This window comes from Calonectris borealis, chromosome 10 (assembly GCF_964195595.1).
Source record: "Calonectris borealis chromosome 10, bCalBor7.hap1.2, whole genome shotgun sequence".
NCBI classification, from domain to species: Eukaryota; Metazoa; Chordata; class Aves; order Procellariiformes; family Procellariidae; genus Calonectris; species Calonectris borealis.
This window is the reverse complement of record NC_134321.1, coordinates 23601641-23621292: the sequence shown is the minus strand read 5'-3', so window position 1 is coordinate 23621292 and position 19652 is coordinate 23601641. Positions and strand designations below refer to the sequence as shown.

At 43.9% G+C, this 19652-nt stretch overlaps 1 protein-coding gene across 1 annotated transcript in view; it reads right to left on the bottom strand.

The window, feature by feature from the left end:
- Window positions 1-18709: 18709 nt before the first annotated feature.
- FBLN2 (fibulin 2) overlaps window positions 18710-19652 on the bottom strand; it is a 107592-nt gene continuing 106649 nt past the window's right edge. Inside the window, exon 17 of the mRNA XM_075159433.1 lies at window positions 18710-19648. Within this exon, the coding sequence (XP_075015534.1) occupies window positions 19291-19648 (358 nt within the window). The 3' untranslated portion in view covers window positions 18710-19290. The remainder of the gene's footprint in view (window positions 19649-19652) is intronic.

Below are 19652 nucleotides of genomic sequence, written 5' to 3'. Positions count from 1 at the left end.
GAATTGTAATATATGTATGATACATGCTTTAATTAAAGTGTAAATCAGAACTCTGAATTTCTCAGATTTATGAGCCATGTATCACCGAAGCTTCATTCTAAAACCTTTCAGCCAGCAGGCTCCTTTCTGGTAGAAGCACCGTTGCCGAATGACGCACTCCTAGATGCCGATAGTAAAAGATAGCATATAAATTAAAGGTGAGAACTTCTGGCCAGTTCTCTTTTTTTTAAATTTAAATTTGAATATGAAGGCAATCAGAAGAAAAGATTAGAGAGAGAAAAAATTCTAGCTGACTGTGTAAATTGATAGTTACAGAGGAATAGAAGTCTTCTGCCCATACATAATAATTTTATAGTAAAATATCTCTGCATTTTCCCCCAACCATAAGGTAATACATATGTGCTCATCTTCTTGATGTAGAGAGTTTACGCAGTTCTTAGTGCTACGCTTAAGTGCATTGAGATAATAGGAGGTCTTCCCTGGTGCCATGGAAGGGAAAAGCTATCTTCCTCTTGCTTTCAACACCACTTCATCGGAAGCTATTCAGAAAACACCAAACAAATAAACAAATAAAAAAACCCTAAACAAAACCCCCCAAACACACACCCCACCCCACCCCCCCAAAGCTCCCAACCCCAAACCAGAAAACCTGCCCTCAGTACAAGCTACTGTGGGGTACGTCAGGCTCAGGCACCTGCCTAAGTACAGATTTTATAAAAGTGGAACACAATGAGCACATCTTTCACAAATAACCACTCTGGAGGATGTTAAAAAAACATAATCATTCGTCAGATCGGCTGTTTATTACCTGCCCTCGCAGATCTTTTAAAGTAAGTTGTATATTTATAGCAGCTGAAAAACATTCATCACGATTACCATCACTCACTACAGCGTTTCCAGCATGTTCCTTTTCTCTCCTACCTTTTGTGTACTGCAAACTGCACAATTCTAAACGATGCTAAAAATCTCTGTTTGAGGAGATCTCATTCTGCATTTCTGTTGACTTTAATTAGATTACTCACATGAATAAATGAGTTCTAGAACACCAGTTTTGACGGAAGAATTCCAACAAACTGGTTTCTTGTTTGGATTGCACCTCTCAAAAGAGCATCCAGGCTTATGCAAAAGAGACCACTCTTGCATCCCCGCTGCTCCCGAAGAAAGGGTAAGCCCCAAAGATCTGAAGCACCCCTATGTGAAAGAAATTCCTGTGAGGAACTGTCTTGTCTCAGGAAAGCAAGATCACAGCAGAAATGAATCTCTGGTTGGAAAATTCCTGGAAGTTTGTTCAGTTCTGAAAGAAACCCTTGAGGTGTGGGATTTGGTATTGGTTGTACTTCTCTTCCTGGGTGCGATGGTGGTACCCATCATCTTTCTGGCTATTTCTGCTGATGAATGTAATGTAGTGCTGTGAATTTTATCTAGTTTTAGATCAGCTGATGCTCCTCTTTGAAAAGAGACCTTTATCCTCTGAAGCTGAGAAACAGTTCTTGCAACAACTTATCACGAATGACACCATCTTTAACAATACTCTTCTCATTCTGGCCTATCTATAACACTTAGATGTTGTTTCCACTCAGAACAATGTTATCTGAGAAACGCAGAATCCTTTGGCTGTAGTGCTGTGAAGGCAAACGAAGCAGCTGAGCCTCACAGCCTGCCTGCAGCAGCCTGATCCTGCCTCTGAGGCCATGAGATGGGTGCAGGGAGGGGAAAAGGTCCAGAAGGCAGAACTTTAGGAATGAAGGAAACATACGGAAACAAGAGGCTACCAGTAACACTAGAGTTAAATGAAAACTAGCAATTTGCACTGCCCATCCTCTTTGAAAGCTATTTGTTGCCCCTTGTGCATCCTGCGATTTTTGCCTGCTTGGTGCACAGAATAACATTGGCTCAGCACATACCCTGGCTTGCACGTTGCTCCACCTCAGCAGTTTCATGCCTTCTTTTGCAGCCAGGCTACACTGGTTACATAAATTTATGCCATAACTGAAGGCAGTGGCCGTTAGCCAGGCTTTTATTTTGACTTGTAAAACCAAAAACATTTGCACAGCCAGAGGGAAGATGAAACCAAAAGGGGCACGACAGCTGTAATGTTGCCTTCTCACGTTATTGTGCAGTGCAGGAGCAGACTGTGAGAGCGTCACTGACTGCCCACTGAAAACAAAGTCTGCCTTGAGTGTTAGTGCAGCCTCAGTCGGTTTGCAGAGTCTGATTTAGCACCAATTTGTGCAATGCAGCGAGATAATTAAGCAAGGTCCTTGTAGGTATAACTCTGTAAAGCTGGTGGATTACATCAGGAATACTTGGGCCCAGTGTAAGTGGTATTGGCGCACTCCAAGCCTGGCTGAGTAAGTGACTGGGGCTGCAGCCAAAAAAGGTGAAGAGGTGCAGGTGTGGGATGCAGTTCCTGTGAAAGTGCTGCGGTAAGAGAACTGCTAATTAATTCAATACCAAAATACTTGCTTAGGTAGAAGGCCGCTTCTGTAATCCACGGAGATTGAAACAGCCGAATTGCAGCTTCAACTGCAGTCGCTCTGAGGTTTGCAGTACTTTGCTGAAAGACTCCAAGATTTTAATCTTAGCAAAGGAGTGAGATAACTGCAAATCACCTCTCCTCTCAGCCATATGTGGTGGTACCCCCGCTCGGCCCACGCAGCAGAGCTCCCGCTCCTGTCCTCAAGGCTACATATCTTTAGAGATGTACCCATCTCCCCGCCCTCTCATCCATGAGAGCCCCTCCTGCTTCCCACTCTGAAGGGAGCAGAACACATTCGTTTCCCTTCACATATCTATAGGGTAAAGAGCACATCATTGACACTGGTTGATGGTAAGCCCCTAGGAAAGTAAAATAACTTGAAGGCGTATTGGCATACATCGGCATGCTCAAAGGAAGAAAGAATCTATCTTGAAAATATTCTACAACCATAAGCTAGTTGCCTAAGGTTACATAGGATGTCTTCTGCAAGAAGCAATTAAATCCAGGTCTCCCAAACCTTGTGAGCATCTTGTAACCTACCTAGCCTGACAATCCTCTGCGTAAAGAGCGAATAAACACACTTACTGCCTTAACAGTAACCATACAGCTAAGGGACAATATTTAAATGAGAGAAAGGAGAGAGGGGAAAAAAAAAAAAGAGGCAATTGCGTTCTTGCCTTACTTATTCCTTGAAAGAAAAAAAGCGGCATCTCTTTCACTGTCTTTCTGCCCATCTGTTTTGAAATCCCCCATGAAAGCTGCTCATTGTCCTTGATAGCATGAGTTTATTTTTGGTTTCAGCTTACACTACTCCATAGCTTACACAGTGAGATCAGCGACTGCTCTAGCTTTCTTAGTCTGGGTGTTGCACCTAACCGGGAGCAGCAAACTTCACGGCAGTGGCAGTGGTCTGCGTAAACACATGAAGACAGTGGGGTTACTGTTTGTATTTATGTTTTCACTTTATAAAAAATCCTTTCTAAAGATTCTGTATGTTTGTCACAGGAAAGACAAGTTATGCCAAAACTGGAGATAGCCAACATTGTCTCCAAGAAAATGCATACACCTTCTGCATTCCTCAGTGCCGGTGCCTGGGGAGGCAATCAGGATAAAGCCCAGGACTCGGGAGAGACTGGAGGGAGGTGAGGGGCAACGATCCTACAGTGACCCATTCCTCTTCTAACGAGACTCATGTCTTCCATCAGGAAACCGATGAAGGAAAAAACTAAGCATTCTTCTTCTTCGAATATATTACATTACTCTGCATGATGATAAAGATGTGATAATAATGCCAGTTTGTCCATTTGCATCTTGGCGTTACCCAGTGCAGCCCTAACCCTGTTCTGCCGGCAGCTTTGGTAGGATGTAAAGTCAAAAACAAACAGTGAGAGGAAGGCTGAACAGAGCGCTCCTGCAAGGGTCCCAGTTGCTTCAGCAAGCCTAACCGTGCTCTTAAGACTCCATTTTTGCACAGTCTTATTTAGGAACATCCCAACATGCAGCTTACATTAAATGCATCTATTTAAGTTAGAGCTTGAATGTTTTTCAATTCTTCTGCAAATAAATCATTAGATCGGTATCCATCATTTACCATCCTATCTCTGCCTGTCCTAATAAGGAACACATTGCATTTATCACCACCTTCCGTCATCGTTTATGATGGTGTAGTCCGTTATCATCCTTGGACAAACCTCTCCTCAGCACTGAGGAGCTGCAGGATTTGGCCCACTTAAGTTTAATAATAGAGACAAATTCTTTCTGAAGTGTTTCCGATGTTAGTAACTCAAATGGCTTTCTTCTTTAAATTTGGTTTTATTGCCTTGTATTTAAGGCTCAGATAATTAAGTAGATTTATATTTATATTGTCTTACTTATTTACTCATGCCTGTTACTTAAAACCTAATAACAAACAACGACATTATTACTCAAGTACTTAGGATATCCATAATCTAAATTAAGATCCAATACAAATGACTGCTTATTCTGACGTGATGGACAAATAAGCATTCAGCAGTAAAAACAATGAGGACAGCAAATAAACCCTTCCTCTCCCATCCTGTGCCAAGTGTCCAGGACATACAGCATGCCTTAAAGGCAGGTAAATGCAGACATCGATATCAAGTATGGGAAAGCAAGTTAGAAAGTCGAATCCTACTGGTATAATTTTGGACATGAAGATCTTGGGATACAAGCGAGACAAGGTTTGAGGGAAGAGATCTCTTTATTGCACATAAGGATAAACCGGTAAAAAGAAATAAGCATTCAGGCTCAAAACGCTTTTTCAGCTCTAAAGCTTGTCTGTTTTTTCCAAGTATATCATTATATCTCAGAAATGATGTTATCTCTCCCTGCAGACTTTATAGTGCTTAAAATGTCAACTGTTCTTGAAGATGTCTGCTTTGCACCTTCCATCTGTTCCCAGAGATGAAGCTGCTGCCCGTCACTGCTTCTCACCCCTCCCACAGCAACGTGGGAAAAGGTACACTTTTGTAGATAAGAGTTTCCAAATAAATTATGGCTTTTAGATGAACATTAACCTCATTTCCATACCTAAAACTAGTGGCAGAGACCACAGAGCATGGGTATTACGTGCTTGCCATATGAAATTCTATTTATAGGAGCCAGCTCTCAGAGTAGGCACAAGAAAAAGTTACCAGTTGTTTCAGTGCAATGTGTGTACAGTAAAATCAGTCTAAAATCCTGAAGAAAAATCTTTCACTAGAAGAAAAAAGAGTTAAGAGATAGGAGTTGGTGCCCGTAGCAAAATTAGTTTCAGTTCTTCCCAAAAGAAATTAGAAAAACTAAAGCAAACAGGAAATACCCTAAACTCATATTTTAGATGCTCAGGTAGCATTTACTTTTATTGGAACTGAAAAAAAAAATCAGTCTTTTGTGTTCATGCAATGTGGGTTAAGGGACGGTGTATTTCCCATTTTGGAGAGGAAAGAAAGGTCGAGGGAGTTTAGCTGATTTGCCCCGTCACATCAAGTCCGCAGCAGCACAGGGAATTAAACCTTGGTCTCTTCCCAAGGAGGTCCTGTACCACAGCTGGTCTCTGTCCTTTGGACAGAGCATCCCCATGAAGGGCCAAAGCCAAAACAGCTTCCGCGGGTGAAGTCCCACCACGTTTTTACAGAGGGCAGAAGGGAGGAGAGGCCTTTTGGCCAACGAGGCATCTTTTACGCTCAAACAATTTTGCATCATTCCGCCAGGGTAAGGTGGCCTTACGGTGGATATAGGTACAATTTACATCCACTGAAATCCATTTATACACTGCTAAGGTGGTGCGTGGTGGTCTCAGCATCAATGAAAATGGGGCCCAGGGGCTCCGTTGCCATGTTCTGGGCTGGCCTCCAGCTCAGCAGCGTACGGGCAGTGCCACATCCAAATGTAAGGGACGAGCTCACAGACCAGTGCAGCGACGCCTGCATTCCCGTGAGAGATCCCAATGTTTCTGCCAGGCGCAGATGGGAAAGATGCAGTCTCCTGGCCACGGCTGCTCCTGGGGCAGCCCAGCCTTACCAGCCCGCTCTCGCTGCGCGCTCACATTACAAATGCCGGCCACGCTCGCGTACTCAGGAGCGCCAGCAAGAAATCCACCCACTCTTCTGGCTCCTTTCTTCAACATTATGTCAGTCTGTTATAAACCAGTGAAGCCAGCTAGCTCCGCCATCAAAGCCCTGCACTCGTATAGTCAAAAATATTCCTCCCTTCTGCTCCTGCCAGCTTTCAGCAAGGGGGAGTTTTGCTTTGCTCCATTTTTTAAGCCAGCCACATGCCATACTGCGATGACTTCATGCAAGTCTATAGACTAATCTTGCCAAGAACCCAGAACTAAACTGCATCCACTGAACCATGGTAAACCTCAGCACTTCTGGTTTGAGGGATGTAATTCCTGGCAGTGATGTCCTAAAATGGTGCTTTCCAACTCTTCACAGTGGAAAGCCTCCAAAAGCACGTCTGTCCCAATGTTCGGTCTCCGATGTGTACGCCACCGCGCAAGGAGCTGGTGCTCACTGCGTGGTGAACAGCTCATCCATTCTGTCCGTGGCTTTACTGAGGCGCATTTCTCCTTTCTATGTCTGAGAAAATGTGGGCACGGCAGAATGAATGGAAATTCCTGGAGGTGTGCTGCTTCCCTGACTGGTACCAATTAAAAGTAGGTTATGAACCATCCAGTTTATTGTTTTAGATAAAATTTTACATTGTTAAGGCTAGTTTTAAACATTTGTTATGCCTGCTAGCTGATCATTAGCTGACAGCACGGCTGGGATAACTGCGACTAGTTCAGTCATTGCTTTTACCAATTGCACTTAAAAGAAAATCTAAGTCTTAATTTTGTGGAACTGGCATGTTTTCTATGGGTGACACCCCGTACTTGTTTTCCTTTTTATGTGGTTCTTCCATTTACTCCTTTAAGATGGTCCTCTATGGCAAACTGATAATGTTCACATCAACCATCCCAGGGAGCAATTTTTCTTCCTCTGCCATTCTTCCATGCACCGAGGAAAGCCAGGATGAAGAGTGCTCAGAGACCCAACCTATTCCCAGGTGTTTCTGCTTTTCCTGTTTTTAAAGCCGAAATAGTGCATTGATTTCATCCCTGTCACGAGTTTGTTGACTTCAGCAGTATTGTGTCAGACGTGAGTTTGGCCCTGTGCTTTCCCAGGATACCCACAGAGGAATATTCGTGTTCATACATGCAAATGCAGATCACAGACATGTACGCAGGGATGACTGTCAGCCTCTGAACGCCTGCTGCCACTTGCAGGGTGTCCTGGTTTCAGCTGGGATAGCGTTAAATTTCTCCCTAGTGCTGTGTTTTGGATTTAGTATGAGAAGAATGTTGATAACACACTGATGTCTTCAGTTTTTGCTAAGTACCCTGTTAGTCAAGGACATTCAGCTTACATGTGCTACCAAGCGCTGGGAGGGAGCATAGCCGAGACAGCTGGCCCAGCTGGCCAATGGGGTATTCCATACCATGTGACATCATGCTCAGTATATGAATGGTAGGCATGTTCCAGAAAGTAGCGATCGCTACTTGGTTATTGGTCAGCGCGGGTGGTGAGCAATTGCATTGTGCATCACTCATTTTGTGTATTCTATCATTATCATTAATATTATTATTACTATTTTCCCTTCCTTTTCTGTTCCATTAAACTGTCTTTATCTCAACCCACAAGTTTTTCTCACTCTTACCCTTCCAATTCTCTCTCCATCCCACTGGGGTGGGGGGGGGGGAGTGAGCGGCTGCATGGTGTTTGGCTGCTGGCCGGGTTAAACCACGACACAGGGGAAGGTACAACTGTTGTTCAGGCCCAGCAAAACCTACGGCAACACCCCAAAGAGCACAGGAGTCAACCATAAGTGTGGCACAGGCATAGAGAGTTACAGTAATCCCAACTGAAATTGAGTCAGGTCATCAAAACTAACTTCCGCCATACTCAAAGAAAAACATTGTGCTATCTTGAATCATTAAGACCATTGTAATGCCTTCTTCTCTTCCGATAAGTATATACTAATACTTTCAGACGCTTTTCCTCTTTTGTTCTGAGCGGAGTACTTGCTCATTTTTTTCCAAGATGGCCCTTCAGCACAAGAGTGAAGGACAGTAGTAATTTCCCCAGGAAGCTCATAAAAATCCTCTTTTAGTCTATTCCAGAACACTATTCCAAGAAATAAAGAGCAAGTCAGAGCATCTCCCACATTTCTGGGAGTCTTTATACATGTATTATGGATCTTGAGATGATTAAATGCCACTCAAGTAAATAGGGAGGCTTCTACCAAAAAAGCCAAGCTTTGTTTGAGATAAAAAGTTATCTTTCATCTCAGCATCAAATTAAAATGTGAGGATTACCAAAGATGCCAGCATTCCTGTGAAAATGGTGTTTATGAAATGACAAGGGAAAAGTCTGCACTGCACAGAGGGTATCCAACACCTTCAGTCGAGGCTGTGCTGCTGTACCGATCACCCCAGCCCAAACTTTCTCTGGGAGCGTCAGCCCTCCGAGTGGTTGCGGTGAGCTCCTGGCCCTTTGCCACTCAGCGCAGGATATTCTTGGCAACGCTGATAAGGGCACTTGTTCCAAATAAGGAGAAATCTAGAAACGGGTTTGTCTCGGCACTCTTGGAGCCAAGCAAATCCGCCAAAACTCACAAAGCCGGACGCAGGAGGGGGGAAAAGACCCACAAAAAACCCAAATGAAGCAACAGAGTGAACTTATGACTGTCTGTCTAGCCTGTACCAGCAAAATCTCATTACAGAGCAACGGTGATGAAATACAATGACAGTAAGCGTAACAGACCTGATGAAAGACCTTGAAATGTTTATGCTAATACAAAGTTTCAGTTTCACGTTCCATGCAAGCTTTTCAAACAAGAACAGTGCCAGAAAACATGGGAGAATAATCTTAAATTTTACCTTTTTAAAAAAAAAAAAAAAACAAACCAAAAAAAACCCCCAAACACAAACACCAAAACCCCTGCTCCCCAATTTTTCATTACAGCCTGTGTAGTTTTTCAGACAGGTAAAAAAAGGCTTTCATAGTTGGAAAAAAATGCTTCAGCTTGCCTGCGAGACAAACCTGCGTTAGAGGTACGCGCTCCTTCAGAGGCCAAAGCCTCGATTTAGGGTTTGGAGAAACAACGTGGTCCCAACGGAGCGGCTGTGGACGGCAGCAGCGCTGCACAGGCCCTGTTCCACACCACGGAGGAACTGCCCTGCTGCCTTCACGGCTGCTGCACAGGTATTCACCAGCAAGACACCCGTACGCAGAGGATGAATAATTTAACGCTTTGAAAAGAAAACAAAAACCCCAAGAAAGCTCTAGTCCTGGTTCTACTCCAAACATCTGCCCCCATTCTATTTCCTCCACGTTGATCAACTAATGGCCAAGAAAAGCTATTACCAGCGTAAGAAAAATATATTCCTGCTATCTTTGAACTGTGGCAAGTGTAAATGCATTACTTTCTATGAGAACAGAGGAAATATTTCTTCAGTGGCTAAGATGAGAAATGAAGGGAAAAAATGTAGAAGGAGGAAGGGGAAAAACTATTATTTTATTAACTAATTAGATCAGTGTTGAAAGAAAATAAGCCGGCTTGCAAATCTCTACATTACTGATTCTGAAGAGGAAGCTGCAGGATACGGTGGAGATAATGAAGCACCTTGATTTGCATTTGAAAAGGGCTCGCCCTGCCTGGACAGGGGAATATAGCCATCTACAAAATAATCTAGTTACTGTAATGAGGGGGGGAATCGCTGCCAGCTGGCAGGTTTGGGAAAATATTGACTGCGGTAACAACTGGTCTTGGACTCTGTTTCTCAAAGGCTTCCAGTGCCAGCACGTGAAAGAACAGAAGAAATCCCCCCGCCATTCCCATACTTTTTGTGACCAGCTTGTGAACCATGACTCTACCACTGCTGCCCATGGACGTGCCCCCTTCCACTGTTCTAGACAGTCACCTGTACCACCACTAAAAAACCAGAATAAGCCCCAGCAGGTCTGCAGTCACAACAGGGCCAAAACCGGCTCCGCTGCGTCAACACCAGCTGTGGGTCGGGCCAGACACCGCCACGGCGATGCCCCCCACTCTGCCCCACGCTGTTCCCTATGTTGGCCCACAGCGAAGATGATGCTTAAGGACATAAACTGAAAAATCCAATACCCTCTCAAAAAAAATATACATGAAGAATGTGTGGGAACAAATATTTAACATTAAACTCTACATTTATTACTTACAATCTACTCTATGATTCTATGATTTGATTTCTTCTGCAAAAGCACTCCAAGAAAGAATGAAACATAATGCCTTAAAAAAAAAAACAAACAAAACAAAAAAAACCAAAAAACCCAGTGGAATTTGGGGAAATATAAATCACCTTTTATTAGTGATTTCCCAGGGCGCTCGTTCAACAACGCACTCTGAAGTCCCAGAAGTGCACAGAACAGCTGCCTCCCAAACTGCAACACTGCACCGTCTAAAGCCGTAGTGTAATTTAGAATAATATTATTCTTCAGATTCTGGACTGGCAGCTCGGTGGTACTGCCAGCGGATTAGTGAGCGGCTAACACTGGTGCAGTCTCTAAGGCATCAATGAAAAGGGGTTGATGGATTTTTGGATGTTTCTCTTTGTGACCTGTGCCCTTTTAAAAGGGAGAGAAGTGATGAAACAAAAACCTCCTGGCAACGGGGTAAAAGCAAGACAGGAGGCAACTACGGAAGAGGAGAGGCTACGAGTGGAATTCATGAAAGGAAGAGATGAGGCTTGTTGCTGGGTTAAAGGTACCAAAGTTACCAAATACACTGTGAAGTCGAGGGATTTCTCAGGATGGGAAAGTTGTGAAGCGGGGCTGACGGGGGCTTTCGCAGTCCTGGGCGGGTAAACACTGCCTGTAAAAAGCAACTCTGCACCACGTGCCAAAGGCCTTGGGCTCTACCCAAGATTACCTGCACAACGTACCACGGCAGAGATGCTGACACCCACCACCTCCCTCTCCGGGCGCTCACCGATCCAAACCACTAACCACACAAACCCCAAAGCTCAACCGCCCCACGCCCCCCACCCCCCCCGGGTGCCAGGCTGACGGAAGGGTGGGGGGTCCCGCAGCTCTAATACTGCCTGTTAGATTTTGAGTGTCCTTCCGAACCAGGGGCCTGCCTTCAGCCTCTTCTGATCACTTGATTTACAAGCTGAAAGATGTGGTTTTTGGACAATGTATAGGTACCTATATGGAGTAATCGTATTCTTAAATGGCCTTATTCATTATATATGTCAGAGTCTTCCAGATGCGATTCAGACAACATTACAAGCATCTGTCAGTGTGTCTTTGCTCCTCTCCCCAGAGGAAAATTAAGTTATGTAAAGCTGCGTCTTCACTTCACCTTGCCCATTCACTTCAATGGAGCTCTGCGCCAACAGCTGTTGGGAAACTGCAGAGAAAAGCAAATTAAGTATTTTTCTTAGGAAATCATTATTTTCAAGGTTATTGAGGTTGGGTTTTTTCTTGGTTGGTTGTTTTGGGGTTTTTTTTAGTGCTATCTGGGTTAGCAGAAGGTGCCCCGTGGCTCAGGGCACAGCCCTGAGAGAACACAGGCGGCCCCAGCCCCCCAGCACCAGCACCATCTCTGGTGTCTGGTACGGGGGATCCTCGGGTGACCGCGAACAGTCAGCAGGATTTATTCCAGCCTCTAACACGGTAACAATAGATATACGACCACAAATACTCTCACAGGGTGAAGTAGAGGTTTATTTTATAACTCTTATACTGGATGCAAGGACGCATAGAGGTTGTAACCATGTGCATCACAACTGCTTTGCGCCCAGTTATCCGTTTGGACAGAGCCCAGAACTCCAGCTCTTCCAAATCCCAGTCAAGTACTCAAGCCTTCCCAGTTAATGGGATTACTTGCATCAATAACTGCTACTTTTATAAATGGAGAGTGCAGACTCTTGCCTATGTGAATCGTAGTTTGGAGCAGCGTTGTCCAGTATACGGGAAAATATGGGATAGCCAGTCTGCTCCGGAAAGGTTTACAAATATCTGCATCTCCTGTTACAGACTCCCCTGGTCTGCACATGTAGCAGGTCTTGTGCTGACTTCGGGAATCCCTGAACTTTGTGACTAAACGCCACACTCGTGCCCTCCCAGCTCCGGTGGAAATCAAGCATGAGTCATTACAGGACTTGCTTTTGCTCCCACCAATACCACTGCACCTTCATGTCCATTTACATTGGGTTAAGCATTACAATGCACTGGTATAGTATTGCATACTTGCCCTAAATCTAAGTTCGAGAAATACCTACAACGTAGAGCTCAGTTATCACGACACGTAGCTGGTGATCACACTAACGGCTGGGCACAGTCCTTCCCCTGCTCACAGCAGCAATTCTACACTATATTGTACCATTACTCCAGAATTACCCTTTTACATTAGTCAACCTGAAACTCTGTCTGAAATACTCCTGGTCAATGTGAAAGCCATTTCTCCAAGGTGCAACAGAAGATAACAGGATTAACTGTAGCGGACCTCTGCAACAGCTAAGATTAAGTGGGATTACTCTTAGAAAACTACTATGAAGAACGTCCATAAGAGAAGAAACTGCTAATCTTACATTTCCGTGGCTGCAGCACCGGTGTGGTACAAACTGCTCCACCTTAGCTACAGGACACTCAAAATTTCCAATGCCAGCATAGGAAGGCACATTCTCATCTGCCCTGAAATGAGTTTGGGAGTTGAGCGGTACCATCCCAACACGAGGAGGTCAGTGGGCACCTCCTCCACTGCCAGGGTTGCGAGAGCAGCGTCCGTCTGATATTCAGCCACAGTTAGAGGTGGGAGATGGCCCCTCCAGTCTCCCAGCCACACCAAGGTCTTCTCACTACCATGATCTTTATCCGTTAGTCAGAGTGCTTGCCTTGTTATCACCAACAAAACCCGAACTTTTCATCATGGTGTGTTACCTTCAAAAGATCACTTTGTGTTTATCAGTCCTGTATCACTAGTTTACATAGTTTATTCAAACTGCTCCAAAAATGGCAATGCTCCACTACAAATTACTTCATTGAAGATTATCAGTCTTTTTCACGTACTGAAAGTATTCCACGTACATTTTTCTCCTGGCTATCGATGCTGGGGAGGATCTATCCTCTTCTGTGGTGCATCTGGCCCCAACCAGAAATTCTGTAATCACAGTGAGTCAAAAACCCCCTCGGGAGCGCAGCCCAGTGGAGTCCACGTTGCTGTGAGGCACCTCATCGACACAAGAAAGGCATCTCCACCCCCCCCATTCTCCCAAGGCATTTGTCTCCATTTTGGATGTGTTTTCCTTAAATTGGATCAACTGGTGTTACTAACATGTTTCATAATTATTTTCTTGAAATGGTGGCATGAAGGAGAGTTTAGTACTCTGCACATTTGGCTATTATTCCAAAATAAAATTAGATTTTAGACCCCCCCCCCCCAAGGATAGCATTCATCACTTGTTCTATTGGGAGCAATTTGTTAAACTCTGACTCCTTCAGATGGCCCTTTCCATAATCAGTGTTTCTCTTCAGAAACTTGGTATTTCTCTGGGAGATTTGATTTAATGCTTTAGTTATAGACTATTACCAATGAAACAAATCTCCATGAACTCTGGTCAGAACTAATTTCCATCTGCCTTCTCATACGTTCTATGTTGACTAACGTAGTCCTGGATCACCTGTAAGCACAAGGTGTCTCACCTGAGACCAACTGGTTACCTGGAGTGAACCCGGGGTTACTTTCCCCTTGGGCTGGTCTCGGGCCGTTAGATCAGGTTGCCCTTCGTGCCGCAGCAGCTCCCCAAGCCCAAGCATCGCCACTCCAGTTCTTCCAGCCCACCATTAACATTACACCGTCCCAAGCTCCGAGCAATTCAAACAGCCTGCTGTCAACTTGTGCAGTTAGCACAATTCTTGGCTACCACGCAGACGACTCACTGATGTACAAAGGATCTCCCCCTAGCCCTCCCTTCGCAGTACGTAGGGCACCACGATGGCATCCTCTTCCTCTCCAACCCCAGCTAAAAAAAGAAAACCCACAGCAGATGTTGTCATTTTTAGCCCCACCATAATGGGAGCCTCAGCTCTCGGGAAGTCGATGTCACCGTCTCCCCTGCAGAAGCCCCCCGGGCCGAGCAAGCCTCCGCGCTGGGGCGTGGCTGGAAGAATCCGTTCTTCCCACGCTGCCAGCGGCCACAAGAAGAGCCGGCGGGGCAACCTCAGGACAAGGAGCGGCACCGAGCGGGCCTCCAGCAGCACGGGGGGCATCAGGCAGGAGCCCTTGAAGGGAGAAGCTTCTACAGGGCTCCAAAGCTCTGGAATAGTCCTACGCATTGACTGCTATTTATAGAGAACATGCAAGATAAAGAACTGTGTTTTAGAAGACAAAAGGCTCAAGTTTGTGACTTCAGTTTCACATCACTGAAACTGGATATAATTAAATCCTGGTTTTCAATAGCTACTTCAAAATGAATGTCTCTGTGATGTAGAGAACACTGAAAGTGGGAAGATACTTTTTATTTAAGCTCAAAATCTATTTTTACTCCAGAATCCTAATTCTCCCCGGCTGGAACTTTCTCTTCCTCCTGGCATGGGTGGGAGCAATGAAAAGATGAAGAAAAAAAAAAAAAACAAAAAGAAAAATGAATGGGGAAGAACAGCCAGGGCCTTTCACATGAACCATAGACAATAAGGAGGGAGACAAAGAATATGCAACAGATACAGATACAGATTCCCTCTATCCTGCAAACCAGATGAAAGCAACTCCTCACCCTGCAAAGGTCTGAGGGGAAGTACAAAACTTACCCACCCACAAAGGACACCAATTTTAACCACATACTCAAGACTTTACCCCAGGACCACACAAAAACCCAAATTCAGCACCATAACCGCCTATCACAGTTCCAGAAAACTGCAAAATCTTACTTCATTTTTTTCGTTTTATTTTATTGTTCTTCTCCTTCGCTTTCCGTCTTGTGCACGTGGTTTTCAGCACTCTTGCTTCTGGCTGGACTGCGAAGAGCAGCATTTTTCAGAGCACTACAGCCCCCAGGGCTGGGCGAGCGAGCAAAGGCGCAAGCACAAGCAGTGAACCAGCGGCGCAGAGGAGAAATGGCCCCTCACCAGAGGAGAAATGGCCCCTCACCAGAGGAGAAATGGCCCCTCACCGGGGCCCAGCGCCACCCGAGGGCCTGAGCATCTGCAAAGCCCTGCCGGCTGGGAGAGACGGAGGCAGCCTGTTCGCTTCGTCAGGGCGCCTGCTCCCCGGGGCTGCGGCACCGCGCCCCCCGTCACCGCCTGGCCAGCTTGCTCTGGCCAAGGGCGTCTGCAAGGGAGCGGCCTCCTCCAGCAAACCCTCCCAAGGGAAGAGGCGTGAGGAGGAGCGGCTCAGCTCTTCCCCGACTCCCTGAATACCAGTACCTGTGCTGACAGAGGCATTTTGGGACCTTTGCAGAAGAGAGTCTTCTGCTCTGATGTCAAAGCCATTATTGTACTACCTCCCTTTAACCTCAAAGGATGATCCAAACCATAAAATCCCTAAGTTTGAAATCTGCTTCTGTCCTAAATCACTAGACTGAGGAATAACGGATATAAAGGAGAAGAAGAATAAAAGTGAGTGAAGTTCCGTTTGTGGGATCTTGGAGCTAATATAGGAATTTTGGCCCGTTACAGTTAACAGCTGACTCTCCTGCGATGGGTGAGCCGCGCTCTGGTCCTCCAGCGTGAGGAGAAGGAGCAAGGCCCAAGCTGAGCAACGCGATGCCTTTTCTCTCCATCAGGCTCAGAGAAGAATGCTAGCGCAGACTACTCGGCACCTGCAATAATCCACATACATGTGTTTTTTACATACAAAGAGATTGTAAAATACTTCCTCCCTGGTGCAGAAAGGAAACAATTAGAAATATTAGGTAAAAACACCTTTCTCACCCATCTACTGCTATTTCAACTATATGTTATGTAAATTCCAGTCAAAAGAAAACATGATGTTTCATTCTGTAATAGACCCATTCAAATTTCCAGCAAACACGCAGATTTTCATTTCTTCTTCCTTCCCATGACACATTTGGTCTTCCTCAGTCTCTGGAATCACCAGGACTCCCAAGGAATACAACAGCCCGGTACAGAGAGCTCAGATTTCATAGAGGCAGGAGTAAGTAACCTGCAAAGCTAAGCAGAACATGCATTGTTCAGACAGGTCACATAAAGGCCACTTCCGATTTTGGGAACGTACTAATAATCTGAGTTTTTACACATACATAATCATATGCCCCAAGTCTGCTATAATTCTTTATTAGGTTTGCAGCTGTTGTCTTCCTCATGAATTTATCGGCTTGCATAGTTCTTGGGTAGCTGTTCTTAATTCGCCTCAACCAGGCAAGGGGTGGGGGGCCCACGAAGAAGCTAAGGGAATAAATAAAAGCAACTTAACTCACTTGTTAGAAATGGAGAAAGAAAAAAAAACAAGAAAGAAAAATATGGCTGTTCAAGAGAGAATGCTGTTTTAAGAAAGTAAGAGGCCGTGAAGGTACAGTCGAGGCCTGAGCTCCTTTCACTGAGACCTCTTCTGTGTACGTGGGTACACCCACTCGTTCTCTGTCTAGGTTACCCAGCCAAATAAAGCGGAAGGAGCATTACTGAAGATGGGAACTGGGCCTTCTAGGAGCTAGACCAGTTGAAGGAGACTAAAATTTCAGTCCAAAGCCATTGCGACCCAGTGAAAGCACATCCTTGGTGGACGTGTCTGTTCAAGTTCCATCAAGAGCACTGTCCTAAGAAAAAGCAAAGGATGCAAAGCTAACTGTCTCTGCAGTGCAGCTCTCCTAAAACTGACGGGGCATACGCTTTGGGTCGGTAAGAGGTAAGAGATTCCTCTGGTTATTTTGGGAACAGAAGAATGTGAAATTATCTGCTGTAAGCCTTTTCTTTGAGCAGTCGCACCAAGCAACTCTTTCTAACTTTTTTGAATGCCTACTGGACTCAGTGCTGATGAAGACATGGGTTTTTTATAACATAGCATTTTTCTTATAATAGTATGCAAAGCCTTTCCTAAAACTTTCTTCATCAATTACTGTCTAGAAAATGAGAAGTTGGTGTTACAAACTGCCAAAGCCTTAATATGATTGACTATGGCTGGTTTTAGTCAGCAAAAGGTCTCCAAGTAACAAATGGCGTGTCCATTTGTTCTCTGACAAGAAAGACTGTCGAGGCTTGAATATCATTTACGCTCAATCAAAGACTAATGCTGATGGAAAACTCTGGGTTTCGGTGACTCTTGATGTGCCCCACTGGGGCATGGAGAAATGTACCGTCACTTAACATGTATACTGCACAACGGATCTGAAAGGCTCTCCCACTCATTGCTGCGGCTGCCTCTTCATCTTGCCAGGCCTGTAGCTGTAAGATATGCATTAACTGAATAAACATGTGTTTCTCAGTTGGCGCGTCCCTAAATGCTAAATGCTTCTGAAAGATGGATGGAAGAAGATCACTTTTACAAAATGATTTTTATAGAAAAAACAAAGAAAAGCTTGATGTATGCAAACTCATAGCTATCCCATATTTTACAGCTGGGGAATAGCAATAATTTTTCCCTGGTAATGGGTCTTTATGAGATCAGATACAGGAAGATTTGCACTTTATTATTGATAAGAGAGTCCAAATCAAAGAAGTGACTTGAAGTGGTAGGAATTGGCCTTGGGATATAGCGAATACAGAACATCTCCCCTCTCACCATATAGGTGGTGTTTACAAGATTTTAAGATGCAGTTTGAACAAATATCTTACAATATAATAAAATTGTTGATTATGGCATAAAAAGCCATAAGATTTGATTTCTCCTTTTTTTTTTTTTGTGTACACACTGGTCAAAATAAGATCAACTGCAGAAAAGAACAGATTATTGTTTTGCCAAGAAAGGTTGGGCCAGATGATCCTTGAGGTTCCTTCCAACCTGGTATATTACGATTCTATGGTTATTAAACTGCAGTGTAGTAAACATCAATATATTGTAGCTATGTTTTCCCTTTAAAACATTTTGCAGAATAATTATAGCTGAAACAAAGGAAGCTCAGAAAATTTCAACACTGGAGCTTTTTTGCTTTTTTAGGAGGAAAAAAAAAAAGAAAACAGCCATAAAGAAGTTCTGATATTCTTTTCTAAGTTCTAACAAATACTTCGATTATACTGCGCTTTGCCACATCTGGCCTTCAACTTTGGACCTCATCCAGTTTCCTGTAGAACAGGAGGAAATCTAGCTCAAAACTTTGGTTGTGCTATTTTCTAAATGGCATAATACAAACCGCCAATTTAACTAGAAGTTTCCTCTGCGTCATTTAGTAACAAAACTGAAGTAATTTTCCTGAAGAAGAGAAGCAACTCCCCTTTTTGTTTATTTAAAATTGCACGTGATTCCTCAGTGGCACACCAAGCTTTAAAATAAGAAGCAGTAATTGATTATTTCATTATTTCCACATTTCCTCTTGGACATTCCTTTAAGAGATAAAGCATCTAATCTGCACTTACAGTTACCTAAATAGAATGAGTCTGTATAGAGAGGAATCCCAACACCTATAAAGCCAACTACTAAAAATGGCAATGTGAGCTTTTACCCTAAAGCATGACATTCTCTGAAGGCCTTGGTCTTGCAAATATTTAGCATATGAGTAGTCCTACTAAAGCAAGACTCATTCATAGGCTTTTTCACTGGTGGAGTTTTCTTTTATTTATATATATTTTTAGGCAACATATTATGAAAATTGGAAGGAGGAAAATAAACCGGCAATATGAGGTGAGCTAACCATCAGTGTACACATACGGCCTTCGACACAGCATCTCAAGACAGAGAAACCTCAGTGAAGCCAGTGGCTAAGCCAAACCATAAGTTTGTGTAATAAAGAGAAATTGCTCAAGGGTTTTTCCCTTAGTGGCAAAAACCAATACTCCCAAGTGAACATCTTTCCTCTCTAGTGCAATACCCTGCAGATGTGACTAAACCTAAAAATAATGTCTAAGAAAAGGTTCCAGCATTTAACACAATGTATATACTGTCTTTCTAACCCTTCCTTTGTTCATTGTCAAATGATGACGTAAAGAATTGCATAAGAAAACAAAACAAAAAAAGATAAAAATTAACTTAATTTACACAACCAATAAAAAAGTTTAAAGCAATGATAGAAAAATAATATAAAGGCTAGATACATTAAATGCCAGTTCAACAGTATTAAGCTTTGGTAGAGCAGTTAAAGAGCATAGCACCAATAAAATCCAATGTCAATACATGCTTCAGTACGCATGAGCTGTGATGAAAATGTAAATTTTGGCAAGAAAAGTAGTGTATGTTCCCTGACGCCACAGTTTCATTTCAACATCTAACAAAAAGTCTTTAGGCTCTTTCACTTGTCGCTGAAGATAGACAATGCCCGTGTACGAGTTCAGCCTTCGAGTGCTGAAGTAGTTTTCTTCATTTCCCTTGTTGATAGTAAGGATTATGTTGTCTCCAGCATAGGCAGGCGATGGTCCAATACGGAAAATATGAGCCGGGACCACGATATTGGTTTGGAAGTTCAGCTGGTAATAGGTAATGCGCACTGGGGTATTTTGGCAGTCCAGATAATTAAAACAACTGATTCGTTCACACCTCCTAA